This window comes from Emys orbicularis, chromosome 11, assembly GCF_028017835.1.
Source record: "Emys orbicularis isolate rEmyOrb1 chromosome 11, rEmyOrb1.hap1, whole genome shotgun sequence".
NCBI lineage: Eukaryota > Metazoa > Chordata > Testudines > Emydidae > Emys > Emys orbicularis.
Window position 1 is genome coordinate 26,073,082 of NC_088693.1, and position 11,697 is coordinate 26,084,778.

The 11,697-nt window shown below is 40.9% G+C and overlaps 1 protein-coding gene across 2 annotated transcripts in view; it reads left to right on the forward strand.

Moving 5' to 3' along the window:
* Positions 1 to 9,788, forward strand: part of KIF5C (kinesin family member 5C) — a 113,769-nt gene extending 103,981 nt beyond the window's left edge. For both annotated transcript variants that reach the window (XM_065413242.1, XM_065413243.1), the window contains exons 21-25: positions 989 to 1,049; positions 5,360 to 5,431; positions 6,259 to 6,363; positions 8,187 to 8,403; positions 9,679 to 9,788. In XM_065413242.1, coding sequence (XP_065269314.1) covers positions 989 to 1,049; positions 5,360 to 5,431; positions 6,259 to 6,363; positions 8,187 to 8,403; positions 9,679 to 9,788 — 565 coding nt within the window. The remainder of the gene's footprint in view (positions 1 to 988; positions 1,050 to 5,359; positions 5,432 to 6,258; positions 6,364 to 8,186; positions 8,404 to 9,678) is intronic.
* The last annotated feature ends 1,909 nt before the right edge of the window (positions 9,789 to 11,697 follow it).

An 11,697-nucleotide genomic window follows, 5' to 3' on the forward strand; every position in this document is an offset into this window, starting at 1 on the left:
ACAACCTTCTTAAAACAAAGCATTTTTATTTAACAATTGGATCAAAGCATTAGAGAAAAGTGGATTTTAAATCAACAGCGTGTAAATATGTCTATCTTACCTAAAGTATTACCATCCCATAATGGCAACCGAGGCAGGCCTAGCTTCTTCGGACACCTGCACAGTCTGTGTGTGTCTGTCTGGTTCCCCCTTTATATCCTCAAGAGAGTCCTTTTTAACCCTACAAGGATTCTGTTTTCCTGGAGGCCTCTTCAAGTCGTGGCCAGCTTTGAACCGTCCTGGTCAGACGAGTTCTGTAGGTTGTCCAGGACTATGGCAGAGTCACCAGAGATAATATTTATGGTGTTGTCCCTTAACAACTCTTAAGTGGAAGCTGACCATCTTGAGCCATGTCTTCCTTCCTGCCTGACTCATCCCAGATTGTCTCCTAGTGAGAAGCATTTACACCAAAATACTCATACAGAAGACACCATCCCAATAACCAGGCTAACCTACAAATTACAGGGCACACCACATTGGTTATGTCATGTTTTTTTGTTGTTTTAGTATGTGCCAAAATAAGTTTTTCAGAGCTCTAGTTTTGTTACCTTGTGCAAGGAGATAAACTGAAAATGTCTTGCTCGTTGCAAGATTGCAGATTGGCTTTTTGTACTGTAAAAACAAACAATCCACCACTAACAAAACCACCTAGTTGCTTATTTGGGGTTTTTCTCAAACTTTCCTGAAAATATAGAAGATTAAATTTTCAAATACAGTTACAAGAGATGCATGTCAAAATGGAGATGGTGGCCCAGTCATTAGTGCTGAAAAAGCCTGCACATATGTGTGCAGTTGGGTAATTGCATGTGCAGTTTACTTAGATGTGCGAATGTGGGACACCTGTTCCATCCAAATCTGAAAACTTTGACTGATGTTATTCTGTTTTATGTTCTTTTATTTTCATGATTTCAGTATGTTGTTTGGCTTACATAATGGTCTCTCTTTTTAGACTGCTTAATGATAAAAGGGAACAAGCAAGAGAAGATCTTAAAGGGCTGGAGGAAACTGTGGTATGTTATAACTAAAACATCAGCTTTTTTGCAAGGGCTTAGGCAGTGATTTGTTGCCAGCCTTTTTGTATGTGCTTGTTGCCTACAATGTTTTTGCAAGAAAATGACCAGCTTAGGTGAGAAATAAGTTTTAAAAAGTAGTATATTTCCAAACTCTTCTGTCTTGAACTTGATTTGAATACGTTTAGGATCTGACCCAACCCACTTTTGCCCATATCTAGGTTACACCTTATTTCTAAATTTCCTAAAGCTATTTTACTGATCTGTTTACTTATCATCCTACATATACTCATCTCAATGGCTCATTCTACAAGTTTTTCAATATTTGATATTTATGATTTAATGTCATAACCAATGTATTAAATTAATACATTTAAATTGCGTTTCTCAAAGATGTTAGTACTTTATCACTGTGCAATCTGTATAGTCCTGTATAAAATGCATTATGCTCTGCAATCAGTACTGAAAGGACACTTCTTTTGAAGAACTAGTGCTGTCTTCAGATCAATGCTATGAAATCTTCTTGTGAAAAACTTTGACTTTGTGCAATATACAAGACTTTTGGAAGAGGTAAAAAGGCTGGTTGAAACAATAGTGATTTTCTTCTTGATTACAATATGAGTGAATTAATTGTCCCACTCTACTTGGCACTGGCGAGGCATTAGGTGGAGTCAGAGGTGAAAGTAAGCCGGTACGCCGTACCGGGGCGGCCCGGCTTCCCCAGGCGGCAATTTAAAGGGCCTGGGGCTCCCAGCAGCGGCTGGAGCCCCAGGCCCTTTAAATTGCTGCCAGAGCCCCGCCGCTGGAGCCCTGGGGTAGCGGCAGTGGGTCTCTGGGGGTTATTTAAAGGGCCGGGCTCCCGCTGCCTCTACTGCCCTGGACCCTTTAAATAGCTGCCGGAGCCCCGCTGCTGCTACCCCAGGGCTCCGGGGGCTATTTAAAGGGCAGGGGCGGTAGAAGCAGGGGAGTCCTGGGCCCTTTAAATAGCCCCTGGAGCCCTGCCGCCAGAGCCCTGGGGTAGCAGCAGCAGCCGGGGGCTCAGGCAGCGGTTTAAAGGGCCCGGGGGAGAGGGAGGGCACTTACCGGTACAGGGCGGGCCGGGGCTGGCTCTGGGGGCCAGAGCTGGCCCCAACACAGCCCCGTACCAGTAAGTCCCTATTTCTAGCTTCACCCCTGGGTGGAGTACTGTGTCGAGTTTTGGGTGCCATACTTTAAGAAGATATGGACAAATTGTAGAGAGTCACAAGGAGAGCTACAAAAATGATAAAAGATTTAGAAAAGCTGATGTATGTGGAAACGTTAAAAAATCTGGGTATGTTTTGTCTTAAGAACAGAAGACTGACGGTGACCTGATAAGTCTTCAGATATGTTAAGGGCTGTTATAAAGAGGAAAATGATCAATTGTGCTCCATGTCCTCTCAAAATAGGACAAGAAGTAATGTGCTTAATCTGCAACAAGGAAAATTTAGGTGTTATATTAGGAAAAACTTTCTAACTGTAAGGACAGTTAAGCTCTGGAATAGGCTTCCAAGGGAGGTTGTGGAATCCCCATCATTGGAGGTTTTTAAGAACAGGTTGGACAAACACCTGTCAGGGATGGTCTAGGTATATTTGGCCCTTCCTCAGAACATGGGGCTCCTGAGGTCCCTTCCTGCCCTACATTTGTATTAGCCTTTGAAGGAGGAGTAGATTGTATGGTAGGTTAACATGCTAGCTTTTTACTTCTGAAAACTGAATCTGAAGGGAAAATAAATCTGGTGTTGTTTCTCATAATCCCAGGTGGACATTGGTGTGTGCCCCCAAACTACCACACAATAGGCAGTTTTTTCTGCTCAACTTTGGAATATCAGCGGTAGTTCAGGAAAGATGTGTGTTTTCAGAGCTGTATGGTGAAACTTGTTCAGCCCTTGCCAACAATTTGTCTGGCTCTAGCCAGTTTTGTTTTTCCTTTACCTTCTTGAGCAAAACATTCAAACGTTATCTTTTAAAGTTTTTCAGAACTTCATTTTTTAGTAATTCTTCCAGTTACTGTATAAGTTGTTGAATTCAAAATATAATATTTTGCATAGTTAATCAAGAAGCATAATTGCTTACATATTTTGTTAATTTATTTTTTTCCTATGGAGCATAATTTTAAATTAAGGCTGTATTGACCCTGGGAGCAGTCTCAAAAATCAGGCTATTTTTATTTTGGAGCTAAACTTTAGGCACCCAGATTTCATATATAAAATATATATATTTGATAAACATTTCCTGATTTTTAAAAAAAGTGTTTAACTACCCTCCTGATTTCAGATGAGTTCTCTTGCAGCTATACTGCTCATGAATTCTGAGAATAACCTGTGACGATATTGTCCTATTCAGTGAGTAAGTGATATAATTGGAGCTCAGTTTTAAGCAATAGGACATGGATATTTTGCACCGATTATATCAGATGGTGTTTTTGTTTAAAATCAAGGAACTACTTAAACTGTTGTACACTCATGCACTCTTTTGTTCATTCCCATGGCATCTCAGGGGGTGTTGCTGCAGCTATATTAAAATATTAGCAATGATCAAAATTTCAGTCTGTAATTACTGCAGCAGGAGGAAAAATCAAATAAAACAAATTACATGCAACATGTGCCATTTTAGTCCAAGATCATGGCTTTCTCGTGTGCACAGAGAAGTAAGGGAGTGTAAACCTCTGCAAGCATGGTGTGCCTCCTAGGTCACTGTGTGGTGGGGAGAGCTGTCTCCGTGGGGTTGCTATGTCCCTGTCCTGTGCAGGTAGGTCTCCAGCAGGAGACCTGTCTCCATCAGGGCTGGAGAATGGGCATAGCCTTGACTTGGCCCCCCACTGACCGCCAGCACAGTTGAGCCAGTGTGGTGAGGGAAGTAATCAGGAGCAGATGGCTTAGTTTCAGGATGGAACCAGGGAAGGAATTGGGACTCATGCTGCCCCTTGCTTTGGATAAGAGCTGTGGGGTAAGAATAAACTCTGTCTAGCTCTAAATTACATTTCCCCTTCTGAGAGTAGTAATGTGCATCTGTATGTTTGTATTAGAACAGTGTAAGGTATGTGTTATGAATACAACAGTATATGTGGATAATTGTACATCAGATTTTTTTTTTTTTGGGTGTCTGTGGATAATTGGAAGTAAGCACTTCTATCCGTCCTTTTGCAGTAGCATCTCCTTTTTTGGGTTCAGAATCGCTTTCTAGTTTTCCCCAGTAAGTGATAAAGATAAGAAGTGGCAGTCCAAAAGCTTATAGTCTTATCGCTCCTGATTTATTGAGTGGCCAGTTCAAATTTCTGTGTGAGAAGATGAAAATAAGATAGAAAAGCAAAGGTTGTGCTTATCAACTTGGGGCATATCCTTCATACCAGTGCAATATATAAAAAGTAGAGAATGGGTTGGAATTCACTGTTTATCCAAATGGTTATTCACATTTCCTTCCTGTAACTGGTTTCTCTGCCCTTCACAGAATGGGCAAAGGATTAAGACTTTTTGTGCTATGCCTCTCGCATTTCTCTTTGAATAAAGTGGCTCTTATGCTGAAGTTTAGCAAAATTAAGTAGTGTTGAAAGATTAGGAATGAACCTGTGGTATTTATAAGGCACCTATCACCTTGGTATCTAAGTGCCTGTATAATGTCACCATCTTTCAGTGCATAGGTTTGGTCAGCAAAATTGTCATAGCATGAATTCAAGTCTCAATGATTTAAGTGCCATTTAATAGCTGGGGACGTTACCACAGCCAGCTTTTGAGACTGTCTTTCTGGTTGGTTTATTTTTTTCTTCAGTGTGTTAGATGTGTTTTCAGAGAGAACTTCACTGCAGACACGTAGCCAAAAACAATGAACTATGGGGATGTGACTGAGTGAGACAGAATATATACAAACAAGGGTTTGGGTTTTTTGCTAATTACAATTGCTTGCTTTTAGTCACATGAACTAAGCCTTAACTCATTGTGATGGTTCCTCCTCCCCCCCCCCCCCATTTTACAATCAGTTCAATTTTGGCTGATGTGAAATGATTATGGACAGTAAAGTGAGGTGTGATAGAGGTACTGTTTCACACTAGATAATCACCTTTGTGAAACCATCAGATTCCCACACACCAATTACATCCCAAATTCATGCCCTTCTGTCAACTAATGCAATTCATTAATTTAAAGTTACTTAAACAGTAATGATATATGTATGTTTTCAAGCATACCTGCATATATACTTATAGATAATGTACTCTACATGTTCTTATGTGAGGAGAAATTTTACAACAGTGTCTGCAAAATTTTACTGACTTTTTGTTTAAATTCTATTTCCAGGCAAGAGAACTTCAGACCCTCCACAACCTACGAAAACTCTTTGTTCAAGACCTCACCACTCGAGTCAAAAAAGTAAGTTCAAATATTACTTGAATTTTATTTTAACACAATCTACCCCCTTCCCCCAGTAAAAATCTTGCCAGGCTATTATATCGCGTAGTGTATATAATTCCTGATGTAAATTCAGCAGACTGGTAATTTATTTATCAATGTTCTTATACCATGCCCAATTACCTTGGTTTCTGGGAGCCTGAGAGCTTGCTGGTTGTACTTTGGGGGAGTGAGATTTGGAGTGCTTTCAGCTGTGTCTAGGAAAGTTGAATTCTGCTTCAGCTCCTGTTTTTGAGGCTTTTCCCTCTAACTAGTTATTCAGTGAAGTGGGCTGATCTCACTTATCAGTTCAGTTACTGACTCAGAGTTTAGTGAACCAGAACTGACCCAAACCCACACCTAAAACTTGTGCTGACCTGAGCCGTAAATGTGGGCTGTGGTTCTTTTTTATGGTTCAAAACTCCTCATCCTTTCCCCAGGCAAAATAAATTTGAGAAATTCATTGTGCACCTCCGACATATGATTTTTAGCAGAATTTAAGGTATTTTTTTTATCACAGACAAACTGAAATTTTTATCAACATGAAAGCCAGTCAAAAGTTTGCACGGCACTCCCCTTTCCGGATCCTTAAGGTTTTTTTGTGAAGGTTTTTATTTGTTTAATTTCCATATTGAGGAAATGTAGCTGTTGAGAACACACAATGAACAGAAAAAGCAATGTATTTTTTGACCTTTTGTTGAGAAGTAGTCTCCCTTTGGGGAGCTTACAAGACCCCCAAAAACCCTAGCTTTTCCCTCTCCTTGGGTTCAAAGTCTTCCCCCTAATTCTATAATTTGCTCTCTGTACAGAGTGTTGAACTGGACAGCGATGATGGAGGAGGAAGTGCTGCTCAGAAGCAGAAAATTTCCTTTCTTGAGAACAACCTGGAGCAGCTTACAAAGGTTCACAAACAGGTGGGACTAATACCTCTGGCTTCGATTTTAGCAGACACTCTTTAAAAAGAAAGTGGGCTAGTCTAGTAGTTTGTTTTCTTCAGTTAATTTTTAACCATGGTCTTCGCTGAAATTCTAGCCATAGGAGAATCCTGTTAACTTGTTACTATTTTATATTATTCCAAATCACATTTTAATTGACCTTTTTGATGGATGATTTTGTATTTAATTGAGACTAATTATCTATATAATTACCCCCAGGATAGTTTATTGAAGGTAATTTGCCTCAGATATTGTTAGATTGATTGAAATAATGTTTAAATTGCCAAAATATCCATGATATTCAGTTAAAATTCATTGCATCAGTAGTAAATCGGAGTCTGAGTTGGTCTCCTGCACTCACAATGTTTGTGTAATGAATGCATGTGTCATGAACATGTGATGCTTGGCATAAATATACATTTGTGTACATTTATGCCAGTCTAATGTGCTTTGGTAATTGTTTGGGCAAGACTTTATCAATGTGTCTGTACAACATTTAAAAAAACCAAAACTGTTAGTTATCTTCAGTGCCCTTTTATGTAGGGACTAGAGATGAATAAAGCCCCCCTTTTGTGTGCACACACAAACACACACATCCCTCATTGGACCTGTCCCTTTGTTTCCCCCTGCTCTCCTCTATTGCTGTCTCTGTGACTGTTCTTTCCTGTCTCTAAACGGGTTTGCGGGTATGACCTCTCTTGCCAACAGTGGTTCATGGCTTGAGGGAGAAATTGGGAACTGACAGCAGTGGGAAGTGGAGTGTAGTATGGAAGAGAAGAGGTAGGGTTCTCTGTTCAGGTTAAGGACGGGTTCCTCCCAAGCGTCCTGATGCTGGCCCAGCTCCTGGCAGCCAGAAACCCATTTTCCCTCTGTGATGGGGAATGCCCACTCACTTCCAGTAGTTCATCTGAAACTGTAGAAAACTAGCTGTTCCCCCAATATGTTAAATATCTGTGGGTAGTCAGTGTTCTGAGGGTTAATGAATTCATTATTGCTTGATCATTTTTTCCCCTTTGTGAGGTTTCAGCAGCAGCAGACTGATTCAACAAGCTGTAAATCCTTACTGAGGTAGGAAGAGAGACAGGAAATGGGAGACGAGGCTCTGTTTCACATGCATTTAACCACTAATGATGGTATAGTTCAAGAAGGTAGTGCTGAAGGCAGTCTAAGACATGAAGCAGTCTTGTTAGTAGCATGAAGTTTAAGCATATGGAACACAAAGAGCATCTCTAGTTTGATCTTGTATGAATCTGGACAACAAGCTATGGATTTATTTATCTTTGAAATTCAATGTAGGCAGATTTATTTCCTAAATACAGTGTTGAGGTTTACAAATTAAATACAGCTGTCACTGAAAGAGGTTTGACTCTTGCTTTCCTTGTATATCCAAAACTTTCATTACTGGACTTCTCTTTGAACAGCACTGTGTAGCTCGAAAGCTTGTCTGTCTCTGTCTCTCTCTTTCACTGACAGAAGTAGGTCCAATAAAAGATATTACCTCACCATCTTCTCTCGCTAGTATCCTGGGACCAACACAGCTATTAAAACACAGCATACAAAACTTTCAGGTTTTCAGTGGAAGAACAAGGGAATACCATCTCCTAAATCTTTATAGTTGAATAAACTTCCTCTTTCCTGTGTACTTTACAGTGAATTTTACAGAACCCTATTTGTTTCACCCCAGTACATTTCTGTAAGGATGACAGTGAAATCTTCTATCCCCGCAGGACACAATGGCTTATTCACTAGACCACATGGCTTTGCAAAAGGAGTAATACCATTTCTTCTTCTTCCTACTACAGTTGGTACGTGATAATGCAGATCTTCGTTGTGAGCTTCCTAAGCTGGAAAAACGACTTCGAGCTACAGCAGAGAGAGTTAAGACTCTGGAGAGTGCACTGAAGGAAGCCAAGGAGAACGCCATGCGGGACCGCAAACGCTACCAGCAGGAGGTAGATCGCATTAAAGAGGCTGTAAGAGCCAAGAACATGGCAAGGAGAGCACACTCTGCTCAGATTGGTAAGGACATAAAGCAAACAAGGTATTGGGTTGTTCACAAACTTTGTGTACATTTTAAAAGTGCTGTGATAGTAGAAGGCATCCAGGGCAAACTATTGATTCCCAGCTGTGTTTTGCCAGTGCACCCTTCCTTACAGGAAGAACACTTCCATGGGCGGCGGGTAATGAAGGCTGGGGAAGGCTAAGCCTCTCCAAACCTCCGCTAATGCTGGGGCCAGGCCATGACGGGGCTCACAGCTCCTCCAGGTGGCCCAGGCTAGGGGCTCTTTCAGACTGCTCTGGGTGGCCAGGACTTGGGTCTCCTCTTGACTGCTCCGGGCACCAGAGGGTTGGCCGGGGGGCTCGGGGTTGCTCTGGGCACCAGCTGGGAGGCTTGGGGGTGGGTGGAGTGGGAGTGGAGCTTATGGCAGAGTGGGGCAGGGCCTCAGACTGAAGGACTGGGGCAAGGGGATAGCCTCCCTGAACAGGGTGTGCACACCACACCCATGGCCACTTCAGGGACCTCACTTTTATAGAACATAACCCACCTGAAGGATAAAGCTCCTCAGATATTTGTTTACTGATTTAGATAGCTTAATGTGTCTTGTGTACTTCTAATGACCTTTCTTAAGTTGGACTGTCTCTTCCAGTCCCCTTTCTCATCCTCTCACTTCTGTACACACTTTGTTTTAAAATGTAATTGCTGTGCAGCTTAGGGATGTCTGGTGCTACCAGGGCACTGGACAGACTGCACACCAGCCATGTAGTGTTTAAAGTGGAATTCATTGTGGAACTTTTTTCAAATCTTGTGGTGGAGCACACCGGAAAACCTGAGGGGGGCAGCAGGGAGCACATATACGTAAATGCTTTCATTCTGCTTCCTCCAGAAAGTCCCCCAAAGATGCCTTCTCATCTCCTCCATAGTAGTGGGAGGAAAGTGGGCATATGCAAGTACCTGGCTGGCCAACCCAAGCAGTGGTCACCATGTACAGTCTTCCCCACTCAGCTGCACTGAGAAGTCCTTTTTCCAGAAGCAGAATGTATGAGGTGGTTGTATAGAGGGATGATCGCTGGCAGAAAGCAGGTGCAAGTGATCACCTTTGCAGCATGTGTCTGTGAGCAGGGTGAGGGAAGTTGTCACTTTCCCCACAGCCAGAATTTGGCCCAAACTATTGTAGATGTCAGGAAATGCCTAGAACAGTTACTTTTATAACAGTACAGTGAGGTGCTAGAGCAGAAAGTGAGGTGCAATTGCTTCTATGAGTGCTAAATTTTGTTTTGATTTTCACGCTACAGCCAAGCCTATCCGTCCCGGCCATTACCCAGCATCTTCTCCAACAGCTGTTCATGTTATCCGAGGAGGAGGAGGAATGTCAAACTCCAGTTACTACCAAAACATGAAATAAACAGTAAGTGAGTTCAACATGACTTTTAAATCTGTTGCTGTTCAACATTCACTTTTTTTATATCCCATTCTTGTTTTTAGAAAACCTGTGAAGGCTTTTGTATGGAATCTATTTTTCTGGTGGTTTAGTTATGAAGAACAATAATAACCATTGTAGTGAGAAGGAATGCACTGTCAGAACACTTTGCAAGCTGCTGGTTTAGATTATCTGTCCTTTTTCATTATATCCAGACCTGAAGCTCAAAAGCTTGTCTCTGTCACCAACAGAATTTGGTCCAATAAAATATATTACCTCCCCCACCTTGTCTCTCTGTGAACAACACAGCTACAACAATCTGCAAGCAACCTTCTCATTGTGGATGTTTTTTATGTAAACTGAACTGTTGTTACAAATATAGGCTGAAATATGGAATGTACAAAAGTAAAACCTGTGTTATATGGAGAAGATTCCCCATGTACAGTGGCTGCCCTTGCAAACTTTCTTTGGATAACTTAATGTGCCTGTTACGCAGCAATGTTCAATTTCTTGTGCCACATTCTACCAAACTCAATAACGTGAGCAGCGAGAGCACTGCTAGTTGTAGTAAACAAAAGGGAGAACAATATATCAGTGGGCTGATGCCTCAGCCACACTGCCATTTAGCCAGAGGAAGGGAATTGGTGTTGGCCAACATGTTGGATTAGCTCTGTGTTTTTACTAGGAAAGTGAAAGGGGAGTTGGGTTGTTTATATTAGAACTCGGTGGGAAACAATTTTGTAGTCTTGCAAAAATGTTGGAGATTTAAAAAAATGTTCCCGTGTCAAATTGGGATGCAAAATCAAAATTGCAAATTTTCACAAACCAAAAATCCAAAAAATAATTGGTTTGGGTCAATCAAAACATTTTGTTTTGATAATTTTGAAATGTATTATATTGATTTTGACCATTTTTTTACAGTAATTAGCAGATGTTTTGAACAGAAAACCAGAATTTTTGTTTTGAAAATGTCAAATTGAAACATTTTGATAACTTCAAAATCTTTAAGTTGAAAATTTTTCATCAAAACTGACCCTTTCCTGTGGAAAAAAGTTGTTTTGATGAATTGTCATTTTCTGATGGAAACAATGTGTTTAGAAAAAAAAAATTCTGCCCAGCTCTAGTTCATGTATTATGATTTTCATTGATATTTGATGGTGGTGAAGATCTTACTGCATTGTAAACAAAGGCGTGAATGGCAAAGCTGGCTTTCGGGAAGGCTTTTTTCCCCCTCTAGGATCATACAATACAAGCAACATTCAGGATATACAATAGAGGCAATTACACTACATCAAGCATCACTAGTTTTAATACACTATCTGCAGAATCAGAACATCACTTTCATGTGTTGTTCCCTCCTTATCTATCTCATTGTGGTGTGTGTGTGTGTGTTTTGAAGGCATCACTGTTTATCTGCACAGATTTATTTATAAAACATGCACATTTTGATTAAGAAACTAGAACAATACAAAATCAACATGACACAAGTCCAGTGGATTAAAATCTGGCTAACTGATAGGTCTCCATGTTATAGTAAATGAGAAATTATTATTGAGTGTTTCTAGATGCAGTGTCCAACCTCAGAGATTGGTTGTCCTTATGCTACCTAACATAAAATCATTGCTGATGAAGTTTGCAGATGACCCAAATATTGGGGGAGTGGTGAATAATGAAGAGGACAGGTCACTGATACAGAGCAATCTGGAGTGCTTGGCAAACTGGGTGCAAGCAAACGTTTTGTGTTTTAGTAAGGTCAAATGTAAAATCATGCATCTAGGAAGAAAGTGTATAGGCCATACTTACAGAATGGGGGACTCTCTCATGGGAAGCACTGACTGAAAAAGAGTTCGGGGTCATGGTGGATAATCAGCTAACATGAGCTCACAATGTGATG